Raw genomic sequence first — 17,044 nt, 5'->3', positions numbered from 1 at the left:
ACTGCTGCCTGTTCAAACACTCTTTTCTTTCTATCAATGCGGGGAGTACACAGGCACTTCTGGGTTCTGCTGCATGAGTTAGACCACAGCATATGATCCTCTAGGGCAGTGTTTCTCAACCTTTTTTCAGTTAAGGCACCCTTTATAAATGATAGACAATCTCGAGACACCCTTTAACCACTTTACCACCAGCCACGTAGACCTATGTCTGCTGGCTTTGCGTGGTTGTACCGGGGTGATGCCTCTAGCTAGAGGCATCATCCTGGTACGGTTGTTTAGAGCCTGCGGTCGGCTTTCCGGTGGTAATGACCGATGCGGCTTGGGAGCCGCTCGATCGTTACCCCGGCGAGCAGGAGGGGACATCCCCCCCTCCCACAGCCTTCCGCGGCTTTGCCCGGGTCTCCCGTCCCACCGGGAGACCCGAGCACCCAGCCGGCACGTCCGCCAGGGGATGAAGCGGCTTTGATCGGGTCTCCAATAACATAACCCAGAGGCAGCGTCCATGACGTCACGTCCGGGTTACTCTGCTGCTAAAGGCGGCAGATTCAAAAAGTGACTGTATTCAAAAATGCCGTTTTCGGCGTTTTGAATACATTGAAGTGCAGTGGAGGGGTCTAGGGTTTTTTTAAAACCTGTGTTAAAATTAAAAATAAGTAAATAAATAGTAAAAAAAAAAATTTAGCCGCCCCCGTTGCCGTTAGCTCGTGCACGAAAGAAAACGTATATGGAAGTCGTGCCGCAAATGAAATTGCTGTTCAAACCACACATGTGAGGTATCGCCGTGATCGCCAGAGCGTGAGCAATAATTAAAAAAAAGAGCTACACCCTAAGGCTGGCCATACACTATACAATTTTCTTGATCAACTTTCCTTTAGATTTACCAAAACCATGTAATGTAGGGTCAAACCTAAACACTTTCAATTTGTATGCAATCAGGCAGGCCCTTGCACTACATAGTTTAAGGTAAATCAAAAGGAAATTGAATAAGAAAATTGTATAGTGTATGGCCAGCCTAACTCTAAACTGGTAACCATTAAAAATTTTTAAAGCCTCGCCTACGGAGATTTTTATTGACCGTAGTTTGTCGCCATTCCGCGGGTGTGCGCAATTTTAAACCGTAACATGTTGGGTATCTATTTACTTGGCTTGACATCATCTTTCACAATATACAAAAGAAATGGGCTAACTTTACTGTTTAGTTTTTTTTAAATGCAGTGAAATGTGATTTTTCGTAATTTTTCCAAAAAAATGGCGTTTGAAAGACCGCTGCGCAAATACTGCGTGACAAAAAATATTGCAATGACTGCCATTTTATTCTGCAGAGTCTTTGCTAAAATATATATATATATGAAATGTTTGGGGGTTCTAAATAGTTTTCTAGCAAAAAATACTGATTTTAACTTGTAAACAAAAAGAGTCAAAAATAGGCTCAGTGGTAAAGTTGTTAAAAACTATAGACAGCCTCGAGGCACCTTTTAAAAAATTTTGGACAGTCTTGAGGCACCCCATTCTAAAAAGTAAAAAGTATTCTAATAGTTTTACATAATGTAGCAACATCCACACAAGTACACCCAACGTTAGAGGTGATTTATTCTTCCAAAGCAAGTACACTTTTACAAACTGGTACTGACTAGTGTTCCAATGTTTCTCTTCTTCCTCAGTGTTTCTCCATTAGTCAGCTAATGTGACCCCCAGTGCTGATGGAGAAGGGCAGGGGAGGGTCAATCAAACAAAGATGCTATGCCGGTGACTGACATCCTACATATCAACTGATGATGCCATTGGTTGTTAGAATCTACAAGGTTGTAATGGTGCACAATGAAAACCTGTGGCTTTGTACAACTAAAAGGCAGGCTTCATCTGCACGCTGACTTGTATACAATTTTGGACAATTTTTAGACATTTTCCCAAGGCACCCTGTTTGAAAAATTCTGCTCTATGGAGTTTCATTGATGTAAAGAAAGAAGAATCCACCACCAGGTAGTAGCAGTTACCATGCACCTCTTACCAGAACAGATGGGCCATAAATTATAATGGACGGGAATGCATATAGAACTCAAATTTGACCTTTACTGGGCGCGGGGTGATCCTCTCTCAGCAGTCAGTGGTAGTATAATACCAGAAAACAGAAAACACATATCTCCATTATGAAGCCCATTTAAAATGTCTTTTATTGTAAGATATTGGAGCTCCAATGATCAAGCATTACAAAAAGACACTCCAATACATGAGCAGCAGGCTGTTAGTTTGTGTGAAACGAATGCCAACAACAGTGACAGCGGTGCGTCAGGATGCCATAGTTGGCCACACCCTACATGTTTCATCAGCAGTGACGTCTTTGAGGGGATGGGCTTTATTAAACATGAAATGTGCAATTTCACCATGCGATTTCCCTGTGGCTGCAATTTTTAAAGTCTGTAGAGATTTTCTTTCTGTGTTTCCTACAGCCCATTCAAGTGAATTAACCGCTGTGCCCACATAAACATGGGCTGCACCAACCGCATAGGTGTAAACCTAGCCTTAGGGCTCGTTCACACATGGACCTAAATTCCTGCTTTTCTGAAAAGCAAACTGTGGTGGATTGCTTTTCAGAGGATGTTTGACAGGTGGTGAGGACTGAGGAGGCAATGTGTTGCCTCCTTACTACCTGTCTAGCACAGGTAAAGTTAAAGTCGAAGTTTCAGCACAGTTGAGCAAAACAGTATTTTCAAGCGCCAGGAAGCGTCGGCCGGCATTCAGCTGGCGTCAGGACAGTGCTAACAGGCATTTTTCTACAAAGTGTCCCAGTTAAACCTAGTTGAGCCAGAGGAGTATCCCACTCATTCCCTTCTCCCATCCCCATTACAAAATAAACAAAACAAACCAAAGATACTGGAAAGGTTATTGTTTCAGCTCTCACACTTGGGTTTTCAACTTAAATGTGTTACCGGTAGCAATGGCAGACCCATATCAGGCCCAATGCCTGGAAATCCTGCTACAACTGTTTAAACCCTCAAAATGCCAAGCCACTGTGCTGCAGGGCCGTAGTGGAGCAGCCCCATTCACTAGTGGTGCAGCCCTATTCACTTAAATAGATTGCGTTCAGCGGCGGTACCATCTGCTGAACGTGATATGGTTTTTATCTTTTGCAAAGCATCATGGCTGTGGCATGGATAAACCCCCGAGAAGCTGCATTGCTTTGTTTAGGTTGGCAGTAAAGAGGAGGTAAGGGGAGAAGAGGCTTTTACCACCTAACAGCCGCCCATGGGAAAGAAGCTAAGTTTACACTAGCCCATTCTCTGAAAAGCAATTTGCAGTGGATTGCTTCTCAGAGTACATATATGATGATAAAGAATGGCAGAAAAGGAGAACATAGCATAATTCAGTATTATATGTGTGAGTGGATATATTTTATACTTTCTTGCTTAAAAAAACGGAATTACGCTATATTCTCCTTCTCTGACATTCATTATCATCATAAACGAGTATACCCTAAGGACAACTGAAGATCCAGCCAGAAGGACTACAAAGCACAGCAATCTGAGATATTCACACAAGCGCCAATGACTCCTGTTATGGGGGTCCATAGCAGCTGGTGAGTGAGCGTGCATACAGGAGGGGAGCACGCACTGCACTGAATATTTGTTTACAGCACTGGACACTATTTTTGCACAATGGAAGTTTAATCACATATATAGAGACAGGGCTCAAAATTTCAAGTCCTGAGCTACTAGCCAGGCCTTAAGGGTTACTTGCCACTAGTCGCCCCACCCAACCCTTACCCTGCCCCGCCCCTTATTCCGCCTCTAAACACACCCTCAGAAATGATCTCATAAAATTACACTGTTAAATGTTTTTGCATAAATGCAGAAGTTACAAAAATAAATATTATTAACAACTTTATCAGTGCCCAACAGTGCAGCCTCATTAGATCCCATCAATGCAGCCTATTAGTGAAGCTTATCAGTGCCGCCTCACCAGTGCCCATCAGTGCAGCCTCACCAGTGCACATCAGTGCAGCCCCACCAGTGCACATCAGTGCAGCCCCACCAGTGCACATCAGTGCAGCCTGATCAGGGCCCATGAATGTAGCCTCACCAGTGCCCTTCAATGCAGCCTCACCGGTGCCCATCAATGACCCCTCACCAGTGCTTATGAATGCAACCTCACCTGTGCCCATCAATGCAACCTCACCTGTGCCCATCAATGCAACCTCACCTGTGCCCATCAATGCAACCTAACCTGTGCCCATCAATGCAACCTAACCTGTGCCCATCAATGCAGCCTGATCAGTGCCCATCAATGACCATCAATGCAGCCCCCCTGTGCCCATAAATGCAGTCACCCCTGTGCCCATCAATGCAGCCCCATCTGTGCCCATCAATGCAGCCTCACTAGTGTCCATCAGTGCAACCTCACCTGTGTTCATCAATGCAGCCACCCCTGTGCCCATCAATGCAGCCCCATCTGTGCCCATCAATGCAGCCTCACAAGTGTCCATCAGTGCAACCTCACCTGTGCCCATCAATGCAGCCTGATCAGTGCCCATCAATTCAGCCTCATTTGTGCCCAAAAATGCAGCCTCACCAGTGTCCATCAATGCAACCTCATCAATGCAGCCTGATCAGTGCCCATCAATGCACCCTTACCTGTGCCCATTAGTGCAGCCTAACATATGCCCCTCAATGCAGCCTCACTTGTGCCAATCAATGCAGCCTCACCTGTGCCCATCAATGCAGCCTCACCTGTGCCCATTAATGCAGCCTGACCAGTGCAGGGGAAGAGAGAGGAGAGGAAGAGGAAAGCCGGCTGGATAACCAGAGAGGGGATCGCCCCCCTGTAACAGCTTTAATTTGAATTGCCGGGCGCTCTCCATTATACACAGTCCCGCCTCTTAGATTGGCGCCTATGATAGATGTCATACGTCCCAGCATTGAATTGGTGTTCTGTCTATCAAAGGAACTGGGCCAGGAGGCGGTGCTAAGTGTGATTGCGAGCGCCCTGCAATGCAAATTAAAGTTGTTACAGCGGGGCAATCGCCACTCTGTGATGATCCGGCCGGCTTTCCTCTTCCTCTTCTCTCTCTTGCCCTAGGCAATCGCTAGGAGAATGGCTCCTTAAGCAGCCCCACACTCGCCCTCAATCATTTTACACTCGCAAAATGCGAGCAGGGGAGTGGAAACTTTGAGGGCTGATAAGGAGATTGATTGATATACATGGACGTTCATGAATACTTTTGATCCACAATATATGAGTTTGATAAGAGTGGTTAACTATTTGATGTATTTGTTCATAAGAGTTTAATGGGGTAGCGCTCTTTCTACACAGTGCCTTGAAAAAGTATTCATACCCCTGGAAATTTTTCACATTTTGTCATGTTACAACCAAAGACGTAAATGTATTTTATTGGGATTTTATGTGATAGACCAACACAAAGTGGCACATAATTGTGAAGTGGAAGGAAAATGATAAATGGTTTTAAACATTTTTTTACAAATAAATGCCTGAAAAGTGTGGCGTGCATTTTTATTCAGCCCCCTTTACTTTGATACCCCCTAACTAAAATCTAGTGGAGCCAAATGCCTTCAGAAGTCACCTAATTAGTAAATAGAGTCCACCTGTGTTAATTTAATCTCAGTATAAATACAGCTGTTAGAGAACCTTAGTGAACAAATAGCATCATAAAGGCCAAGGAACACACCAGACAGGTCAGGGATAAAGTTGTGGAGAAGTTTAAGGCAGGGTTAGCTTATACAAAAAAATTCCAAGCTTTGACCATCTCATGGAGCACTTTTCAATCCATCATAATAAAATGGAAACAGTATGGCACAACTGCAAACCTACCAAGACATGGCCATCCACTTAAACTGACAGGTCAGGCAAGGAGAGCATTAATCAGAGAAGCAGCCAAGAGGCCCATGATAACTCTGGAGGAGCTACAGAGATCCATAGCATAGGAGAATGTGTCCTCAGGACAACTATTAGTCGAGCACTCCACAAACCTGGCCTTTATGGAAGAGTGGCAAAAAGAAAGCCTTAGTTTAAAGAAAGCCATAAGAAGTCCTGTTTGCAGTTTGTGAGAAGCCGTGTGGGGGACACAGCAAACATGTAGAAGAAGGTGCTCTGATCAGATGAGACCAAAATTCAACTTTCTGACGTAAAAGCAAAACGCTATGTGTGGCAGAAAACTAACACTTGACATCACCCTGAACACCCCATCCCCATCATGAAACATGGTGGTGGCAGCATTAGGTTGTGGGAATGCTTTTCTTCAGCAGAGATATGGAAGCTGGTCAGAGCTGAAAGGAAGATGGATGGAGCCAAATATAGGGCAATCGTGGAAGAAACCCTGTTAGAGTCTGCAAAAGACCTGAGACTGGGGCAGAGGTTCACCTTCTAACAGGACAACAACTCTAAACATACAGTCAGACCTACAATGGAAATGTTTAGATCAAAGCATATTCATGGGTAAGAATGGCCCATTCAAAGTCTGGACCTAAATCCAATTGAGAATCTGTGGCAAGACTTGAAAATTGCTGTTCACGGACTTCCTCCATCCAATCTGACAGAGCTTGAGCTATTTTGCAAAGAAGAATGGACTAAATTTCACTCTCTAGATGTGCAAAGCTGGAAGAGACATCCCCAAAAAGACTTGCAGCTGTAATTGCAGTGAAAAGTGATTCTACAAAGTATTGACTCAGGGGACTGAATACAAATGGCCACACTTATCACATATGTATTTGTAAAACATTTTAAAAACCATTTATCATTTTCCTTCCACTTCAAATTGATGTGCCACTTTGTGTTGGTCTATCACAAAAATCCCTTTAAAATACATTTAAGTTTTTGGTTGTAACATGACAAAATGTGGAAAATTCCAAGGGGTATGAATACTTTTTCAAGGCACTGTACATTTTTATAATTTAAAGGCACATTCACCTTACATATACATATATGTAATATATACCTATATATATTGGTGTATCACTATATACACATATATATATATTAAATTCACACTCAGGCTGAACAGTGCTAATTGGCCCTGTGCTGATCAAATGCACCCTCCCAAGAAAAAAAAAAAAAAACTCTCTAGCAATACACACCAAACTGAGCATGTGCAGAGTGACTCCAAAGGCTCTGGGTCAGGAGATTATTGGGGACAATGGAAGAAGGGGAGGATCAAACAGACGTTTTACACAATGCAGAGGATTAACCTCTTAGGTTCCACAGTGAGTATAACAAGCATGCTTTACTGCATATACAGACTGATTTTACTGTTGTGGGTTTAAAAACACTTTAGGCTGGGTTCACATCTCCGTGCGGAGTGGCCCACAGCAGAGGTGTGGTGCGTCCCTGTTCACAGTTTCAGGTCCGATTTCAGTCCAAATTCTTTGGCTGAATTCTGACCTGAAATTAACCAGAAGACACACAGGACTCCTGTGCAATTCATTCCGCAGCCGTCCCTGGGCTATGTGATGCAACTCCTTTGAGAGCTGGTCGCAGGCTCCTGACATGCTAATTGGACGCGGGGAAACACAGCGACTTTAAATAGGTACCTGCACTACTTTGATGCAACTTTTGATGCAACTTTGATCCAGAGAGTGTTAGGTTGGATCAAAGTCTACTCAAAGTCGCACTCTAAATCTCAAAAGTGGAAACGTAGACTAAAGCTCCATTTCCATGAGTGTGACTGTGTCCACAAGTCACAACCCATTGATTTCAATGGCACCCGGTCCCATCTATGCGACCTTGAAAATCAGCAACCTTGAAAAGGTACCTTCCCTACTTTGATACAACTTTTGATGCAACTTTGATCCAGAGAGTGTAAAGTTGGATCAAAGCTGCACTCAAAGTTGCACTCCAAAGTTGCACTCCAGCCTAGTGGCTATGTTTACACTAGTACAACTCTTAGATTGTGTAATTTAGAGTGCGACTTTGAGTGCAGCTTTGATCCAACTTTACACTCACTGGATCAAAGTGCAGGCACCTTTTCAAACTCGCTGATTTTCAAAGTGGCATAGATGGGAATGGGTGCCATTGAAATCAATGGGCTGTGACTTGTCATGCACTTTTCTAAGGTTGCAGCTTCTCTATTTTTTCCAGTGCACTTTTTTTACACATCACAAGTCAAACTAGTGGAAATCAATATATATATATATATATATATATACACATCCATATATATCCCCCTCTCTCTTAGGGGAAGTTGCTAGCCTAAACGAGGCTATGAAGACAGGAGATCATGTTCTGTGAAGGATAGGAGGGATGGGGTGGGGCTGGGCAGGTCTAGGTATGCCTGTCTAAGAAAGACCGACAACCTTTTCAGGAAGTGAAATTCAGATGAAGGGAAATAGCGTTGTCGGTGAAGAACAAGAAGAAGCTGTTTGTCTAGTTTAGATAATACTTTCTAAGCTACACAAGCAGCTAGCCAGAAAAGGATTAATATCAAAGATAAAGATATTTAACCTACTATTATTAGGAAAATTGTCATTTTTGACTGGAGTTTCCCTTTAAAAGAATAGATGGGAGAAAGGGATAATTCTCACCCTGTCCAGAATCCAGCAAATAGCTATTGGAACTTTCTGCAGCTAATACAGTAAACAAAGGTCTGGAAAGTGCCATAATGCAGAGCTAAGTTACAGCAGCGTCCAGGTACGAGCTACAAAACTATTGCTAAGGATATACTGATCGGGATAGCTGCTGTGTAGGGACTAAATCAGCAACTTTATTTTATTGCAGTTACTGAAGAAAAAATCTGCAGTGTATAGAATATCTGGATTAAAGTATGAATAAAAGGCTAACAAAAAACATATTGGTAAACTTTCAGCAAAGCTGAAGAAAAGGCGTCCAACTTCTAGCACTACTGGAACTGGTTAAAGGTTTTTGCTTGTTACTGTCCCAGTCTTCTGTAGGTGGCAGTGTAGCTCTGAATGTCTTAGAATTTACTACATTCCTGCATCCCTCAATGGTTGTTAAAGAAAACACAAGAATACTCATACTGTAACTACACATTGGCAACACATAATAACAATGGGACATCCACGTTAATGCAAAATAAGTGCTATAATGTAAAACATCACAAAACACGATTAGCATGATTATTTGGATGGACTGACTTAGCCAGTTCTGGACCGGAAGATTTGCCCCTTAATGACCAGGCACTATTTATTGATTCGGCACTGTGTTATTTTAACAGACAATTGCGCGGTCGTGTGCAACGCTGTACCCAAACAAAATTTACATCCTTTTTTTTCCAACAAATAGAGATTTCTTTTGGTGGTATTTGATTACCTCTGTGATTTTTATTTTTTGCGCTATAAACAAAACAATAGCGACAATTTTGAAAAGAAAAAACAATATTTTTTACATTCTGCTATATGACATTCTCAAAAAAAAAAAATCTAAATTTTTTAACAATTTAGGCCAATTTTTTTTCTGCTACATATTTTTGGTAAAAAAAAAAAAATTGCAATAAGCGTATTTTGATTGGTTTGCGCAAAAGTTATTGCGTCTACTAACTACGGGAAATGTTTTTTTTTACTAGTAATGGCAGCGATCTGTGATTTTTTGCGGGACTGCAACATTGTGGTGGACAGATCGGACCCCTGACTGACATTTTTGACACTTTTGGGGGTACCAGGGACATTACTACTGTAATCAGTGCTAAAAATATGCACTGTTACTGTAATAATGACACTGGCAGGGAAGGGGTTAACAGTATAGGTGATCAAGGGGTTAAATGTGACCCTAGGGGAGTAATTCTAACTGTGGGGGGTTTGGACTTGTGAAATGATCACAGAGACCTGCTATCCTATATAGCAGGATCACATGAGCTCTGTGATCATTACAGGGAGATGGACGGTCGGCTGCTGTAAACACATCTCTCTCAACGGGGAGAGATCAGGCCTGTCAGGCATCAATCGGAGCCGCCTGACACCAGCATTGGCTTCCCCGCTAACGATCGGGACTGCGCGCCCCCTAGCGGCCTACAGTAGAGCGACGTAGACCTACGCCGCTTTGCCTGTCCGTGCCACCCTGCCGCAGTAAAAAGGCGGCAGGTGGTCCGGAAGTGGTTAAAGCCCAACACCTGAAATTAGAAAAAAATCTACCCTTGAAATGGGGCCTCCCCACATTGCAAGGGTTACCTACTTGTTATATCTAGGGTATAGAAGAACAGAAATTAGCTACCTTCACTGCCATCTTCTCCCCAAAGCTCTGCCTTTGCTTTTTTGCTGTGGGTGCCAATACATTGTTAATGGCCCCCCAAATGTAACTTGCAAACACATTGCATCTGTGGGCACTAGATCGCATGGTACAACAGCACCATGCCATTTGGTGCAGTGCATTTTTTAAATTAGTGCATGCACTACTTTTTGTGTGTCCCAGTGTAATTTGCAGCCCATCCAAGCTAACCGGCTGCAAAATTCCGCTGCAGGGGAATGTGCAGGAATCACACAGGAATGCAGGCCTTATTCCTGTGAGATTTTAGTGTAAACTTACCCTAAATGACCCAGTCTTGAAAATTGTAAACTGTAAATTAAAGAGACAAGTCCATGAGGTGGTTTGCACTTCCTTGGACTTAATCTATAGCAATCTTTGCAAAGTGGCTGAATTCCTGGGGTTCAGCTTTAACCTCTTGTTCCTATTATATTATGTAAGTAAAAGCAAAAGGCTGCAAACAGATGATGTCTCAAAAAATCTATATCAGGGGAAGGCAACACGTCGATCGCGATCTACCCGTCGACCAGATAATTGGTTGCTAGGACAAAAGGCGGTCCAAGCAACCAACCACCAGCTTGTTAATATGGAAAGTTAACTCTGACATCTCCGGGTCCTGCCTCCGTCCAGAGCTGTGCTGTCTCCTGCTTCTGCTCTGTATACTCCTGCAAAGGTAGGAAAATGAATCCACTGCACTACTGACACTAACATACACATCCACTGCACTACTGACACTAAAATCCACATCAACTGCACTACTGCCACTAACATCCACATCCACTGCACTACTGACACTAACATCCACATCCACAGTAGTGTGGCACAGAGTACACTACTGTGGCCAGGGCTGCAGAGAAAGAGGCTGCAGGGAAAGAAACTAGGGAATCTGTCCTCAGTCCCTTTCTCTGTCTCAAAAGTGAGATATCAGGGGTCTGTTTAGTCCCCTGATATGTCACCAAAGCCCCCCAACAGGGCTCCTAAAAAATTGTAAATAATATTGTTAAATTTTAAATTAAAAATAAAATGGTAAAAAATTATAATACAAATAAAAACTCCTGACACCATCCACTGCTCTACTGACTGACACCATCCACTTTCCTACCGACGCCAACCCCTGCTCTACTGACATGTCCACTGCTTTACAGGCACCATCCACTGTCCTACAGACACCCCATCCACTGTCCTATACACACCATTCACTGCCCTAAAGACACCATCCACTGCCCTACTGACATCAACCTCTGCCCTACTGACACTGTCCACACACCGTCCACTGCCCTACTGACACTGCAAAGTTTTCCAAGTAGGCTAAGTTTATTTTTGTACAGTGACATTTTTTTATTATATTTTTCTAAATTTGTCTTACTATCTAGTTAGGCCTTGCTAATTAATTTCTTTAAAAAAAGGGTGCCGAACACCAGAGACTTTTTATCTTTTTATGTTGTTCAGGTATATCTCCACCTCTCAAAGGTTGCCTACCCCTGACCTATGTTGTGGAACACATGTCATGTATTATTAAACTCTTTAAGTAATGGCTAATATCTTTATGCTGACATCTAGTGACATCCAGTGTAACTACAATTCATATATTACTGTATTTCTGAAGTGTTACAATTCAGTTTGCCTATGTGTTTAGGTTGTTTAATTTAGTCCATTGGTGGACCCTTTCCTTTCGCCTCATGTTCCCTCAGTTAGTTTCCACTTTGATAATGGACACAAGATATAAATCATTGTCCCTTTATACTTTGATTTGATAGGTGAACATCCATGTACTGCATATTGACAGGTAAAACCGCATTGAATTAAACAGCCATGTCTTATTGGAGAGTTGAGCTGTCTGTGGAGGTTGCTTATTCCTTAGGTGACTACACTGGCTGGATGGACCAATGTCTAAAGGAGGTATGTCAAATTGTCAATACATAAACCAGTGCTTTTTTACTCACATTATAATACAGAAATAATGTTTGAAGACTAGTAAACATGTGCTTCTTTAGTAAAGCAGCAGAGAAGCATTTAGTAACCGATAGAAAACAATAAATTTAGTTTTTTGTAGTATGATCATAGAAAGATGGTTTCTACTGTACAAATGGCATACTAAAGTGTATGTAAAGACAAAGTTTTTTTTTAAAAGATTTTGGACAGAGTGGGAAAGGTTTACACCCTTTGCCAAGTTCCTATTGCTGACTGTCCCCACTTTGTATATTCATCCCTCTATTTGTTGTGGTGGCCACTGTTAATGAAACAGAAAGCAATAGAAAAACTAACATTTTAGTGTTATATTGAGAACAAGAGATGAGGGGAAATCTACCAATGCGGTGAAATATTCTGGTGATCTGTCTACAATGGATATATCCTCACTTTGGAGAGATTTCATCTCACTTCCTGTTTCTACAAATCTCACTTCCTGTTTCCTGTGTCTACAAAGTAGGAAAGGTAAGGGAAATCTCCCCAGCATGACAAACGCCAAAAAATAACCAGAGCCCTTCTTTACTCTAGCCACTTGCTGACTGCCTAACGCAGATCTACGTCGGCAGTTAGCCCCTCACAGGCAAAGCGACGTAGGTCTACGTCGCTAGCCTGTGAGGGTCTAGGGAGCAAGCGCGCGCCGCCGGAGGCGCTCTCCCGCTCCCGCGCGGTCACGCACCCCCCCGTGCGTGTGACCGGCGGACCCGATGTCCGCCGGTCACTCTGCGATCGTCGGGGGAGAGGGAGAAAGTCAGGCGGCTTGTGTAAACATGAGGTGTGAGGGGCTTGCGCTTAGGATCACTTGGTTCGGTGAATATACGTGTAAATATCCAATATAAATAACACTAAAAAAATTTCTGAAAAAATTAATAAATAACCATAAATAAGCTGCTGCTGGTATAAAAGGTGGTACCTTTCCGACAATAAAAACACTAAGTACCTGCGCTGCTTATAACCGAAACCCTTAATATCAAATAAATACTTGCGCTAGCTTAATATTTAAAGTGCTCGTGCAAAGACTGTGTTTTGTGTAATAATGATACAAACAATATGCATTCAGGTATTGTGCAAACAAACTGAATATCAACAGTTAAATAACAATAAATAGTGAATAAATGACTGCAAAATCAATTTCATGTGTATAAATGATATGGTTCATAAATTCTTCTTCCAGTAATCTTAAAGTTAAAGTCTCTGTGCTCATAAAAGTGCCACGTGCTTAAACAAAGTGCCGGTGCTCAGTCCTAGTGAGTAGGTGCTCCCCTCTCAGTTCCCCACTCACCAGAAGCTGAGTATTAATTCGCCTTATAAGTGGTCCTGGAAGATAGGCACCGCTATAGGCCGTCAGCAGAGGGAAGATAACGATCCACTGCCCCACACTTTATCCAGATATTGCGGTTCACCCGTGTAACCGGAAGCCCGGAAGTGGTTGCGGCCGGAAGTGACGTATTCGGACGAAGCCGTCCGAATACGTAATACGTCACTTCCGGCTGCAACCACTTCCGGCTTCCGGCTTCCGGTTACACGGGTGAACCGCACGGCCATTTGTTTGGCGGCCCGTGGGATTGCTCAAGGCGGATTGATTTTTTGTATACTGTAAGTGTATCTTTATTTTGCGTGAACAATAAATTGTTGACTATACTACACGATGATGGCCCTTTTCTTTACATGAATTTGGGGAGCAATATCTGGATAAAGTGTGGGGCAGTGGATCGTTATCTTCCCTCCGCTGACGGCCTATAGAGGTGCCTATCTCCCAGGACCACTTATAAGGCGAATTAATACTCAGCTTCTGGTGAGTGGGGAACTGAGAGGGGAGCACCTACTCACTAGGACTGAGCACCGGCACTTTGTTTAAGCACGTGGCACTTTTATGAGCACAGAGACTTTACACAAAACACAGTCTTTGCACGAGCACTTTAAATATGAAGCTAGCACAAGTATTTATTTGATATTAAGGGTTTCGGTTATAAGCAGCGCAGGTACTTAGTGTTTTTATTGTCGGAAAGGTACCACCTTTTATACTTTAAGATTACTGGAAGAAGAATTTATGAACTATATAATTTATACACATGAAATTGATTTTGCAGTCATTTATTCACTATTTATTGTTATTTAACTGTTGATATTCAATTTGTTTGCACAATACCTGAATGCATATTGTTTGTATCATTATTACACAAAACACAGTCTTTGCACGAGCACTTTAAATATTAAGCTAGCACAAGTATTTATTTGATATTAAGGGCTTGTGTAAACAAGCTGCCTGTCATTCTCCCCTGTGTATGAAGGATGATCATACGGTTCTACTATGTAGAACCGTTGATCACTGTTCATACATCTGAAGCCACAGCCAATCACAGTAGAAAGCACGCCCCTAGAGACACACATAGCCCCTCCCTTTCAAAAAAAGTTAACCCCTTCACTGCCAGTGTATTTTTACAGTAACAGTGCATATGTATAGCACTGATTACTGTAGAAATGTCACTGGTAACCCCAAAAGTGTCAAAAATGTCAGTCAAGGGTCCGATCTGTCCGCCGCAATGTCGCAGTACCGCAAAAAAAATCGCAGATCGCCGCCATTACACGTTAAAAAAAAACAACAAAAATGACAAAAATCTTTCCCTTTGTTAGTAAACGCGATAACTTTTGCGCAAACCAATCAAAATACGCTTTTTGCGATTTTTTTTTACCAAACATAGGTAGCATAAAACAAATTGGCTCAAAATGTTAAAAAATTTTGATTTTTACATTTTTTTTGGGGGGAATTTCATATAAAAAAATGTGAAAAATATTGCTATTTTTGCAAAATTGACGCTCTTTTTTTTGTTTATAGCGCATGATCAAAAAATCGCACAGGTGATCAAATACCACCAAAAGAAAGCTCTGTTTGTGGGAAAAAAAGGACGCCAAATTCGTTTAGATAGAGACCGCGCAATTGTCCGTTAAAGTTACGCAGTGCCGAATCGCAAAATACCCCCTGGTCAGGAAGGGGGTAAAATCTTCCGGGGCTTAAGTGGTTAAGTAACACAAAAAAAAAAGTTTTTACTTTACATACCAACTTCTGTTGCTGTTGCCAAATACTGTTATAATACACTTGCTTACCTTGCTGGTGTAGCTCGTATCATATCAGATACCTTCTGCATATAATCTGTGGCCAACACAACAACTTCCTCATCCTCTGAAAAGTTTTCATGGAATATTCTGAGCAGGAGGCGTTTCCACTTTAGCTGTAATAAACAAAATACAAATAAAACCAAGAATATTTTTATTTTTGCATTTATTTTCGTTTGTATATTTTTTTTGTAATTTGTATATATACAGTATGTATTTGATATATATATATATATATATATATATATATATATACATACAGTGGGTACGGAAAGTATTCAGACCCCCTTAAATTTTTTACTCTTTGTTATATTGCAGCCATTTGCTAAAATCATTTAATTTTAAAGCGAAGTTCTGGGCACAAAAACGATATTTTTTTTTTGTGCCCCTCTGCTAGGTAGACCTCACCTGAAAAGGAATTGGATAGTTATTTTTTTTTTTTTGTTTACTTACCTTGTAATTGAAGATCGAAGATACTCACCTCAGAGTACTTCCTCCCTCGGAGCCGCGGCTCACCCCGTCACTTCCTGTCTAGCTATGATTCCTGGGAGCTGAACGTCATAGCTCCCAGGAATCAATGCGACGGCACCGGCCCCGCTCGTCATTTCCGGGCGACGCCGCATTCCCCTGCTGCATGCCCAGAAGCTGTGGAGGAATGCGGCGCCGCACCGGAAGTGACGAGAGGGGCTGGTGCAGGCGCATTCTGGGACAAGAAGACGCAGAAGAAGACACAGAAGAGGACCGCGCCGGCTTCAGCTGCCCACAAGAGAGATGGAAACGCTGTGGAAGAAATTTTATAAGTAAGTATTTCTTCTAAAAGGTAAGTGCGAACCGGGACAGATCAGAGGCTAGCCATTGTGGAATGTGCTAGCCCTGACTGTCCCGGGGGTATGTTTAGTAAAAAATGACTTCTGTGCCCGGAACTCCGCTTTAAGTTCATTCTTCTTCCTCATGAATGTACACATAGCACCCCATACTGACAGAAAAACACAGAATTGTTGACATTGTTGCAGATTTATTAAAAAAGAAAAACTGAAATATCACATGGTCTTAAGTATTCAGACCCTTTGCTCAGTATTTAGTAGAAGCCCCCTTTTGATCTAATACAGCCAGGAGTCTTTTTGGGAAAGATGCAACAAGTCTTTCACACCTGGATTTGGGGATCCTCTGCCATTCCTCCTTGCAGATCCTCTCCAGTTCTGTCAGGTTGGATGGTAAACGTTGGTGGACAGCCATTTTTAGGTCTCTCCAGAGATACTCAATTGGGTTTAAGTCAGGGCTCTGGCTGGGCCATTCAAGAACAGTCACGGAGTTGTTGTGAAGCCACTCCTTCGTTATTTTAGCTGTGTGCTTAGGGTCATTGTCTTGTTGGAAGGTAAACCTTCGGCTCAGTCTGAGGTCCAGAGCACTCTGGAGAAGGTTTTTGTCCAGGATATCCCTGTACTTGGCCGCATTCATCTTTCCCTCGATTGCAACCAGTCGTCCTGTCCCTGTAGCTGAAAAACACCCCCACGGCATGATGCTGCCACCACCATGCTTCACTGTTGGGACTGTATTGGACAGGTGATGAGCAGTGCCTGGTTTTCTCCACACATACCCCTTAGAATTAAGGCCAAAAAGTTCTATTTTGGTCTCATCAGACAAGAGAATCTTATTTCTCACCATCTTGGAGTCCTTCAGGTGTTTTTTTCGCAAACTCCATGCGGGCTTTCATGTGTCTTACACTGAGGAGAGGCTTCCGTCGGGCCACTCTGCCATAAAGCCC

General features: G+C 42.5%; 1 protein-coding gene across 1 annotated transcript in view; it reads right to left on the bottom strand.

The window, feature by feature from the left end:
- The window catches only part of ECEL1 (endothelin converting enzyme like 1), a 193,558-nt gene that overhangs the window by 95,796 nt on the left and 80,718 nt on the right, over window positions 1-17,044 (bottom strand). The window contains exon 6 of the mRNA XM_082252142.1: window positions 15,271-15,395. Within this exon, the coding sequence (XP_082108268.1) occupies window positions 15,271-15,395 (125 nt within the window). The remainder of the gene's footprint in view (window positions 1-15,270; window positions 15,396-17,044) is intronic.

Source organism: Pelophylax lessonae (assembly GCF_965119305.1).
Source record: "Pelophylax lessonae genome assembly, chromosome: 3".
Taxonomy (NCBI): Eukaryota; Metazoa; Chordata; class Amphibia; order Anura; family Ranidae; genus Pelophylax; species Pelophylax lessonae.
The sequence above is the reverse complement of the archived record's forward strand: the minus strand, read 5'-3'. Positions and strand labels throughout refer to the sequence as shown.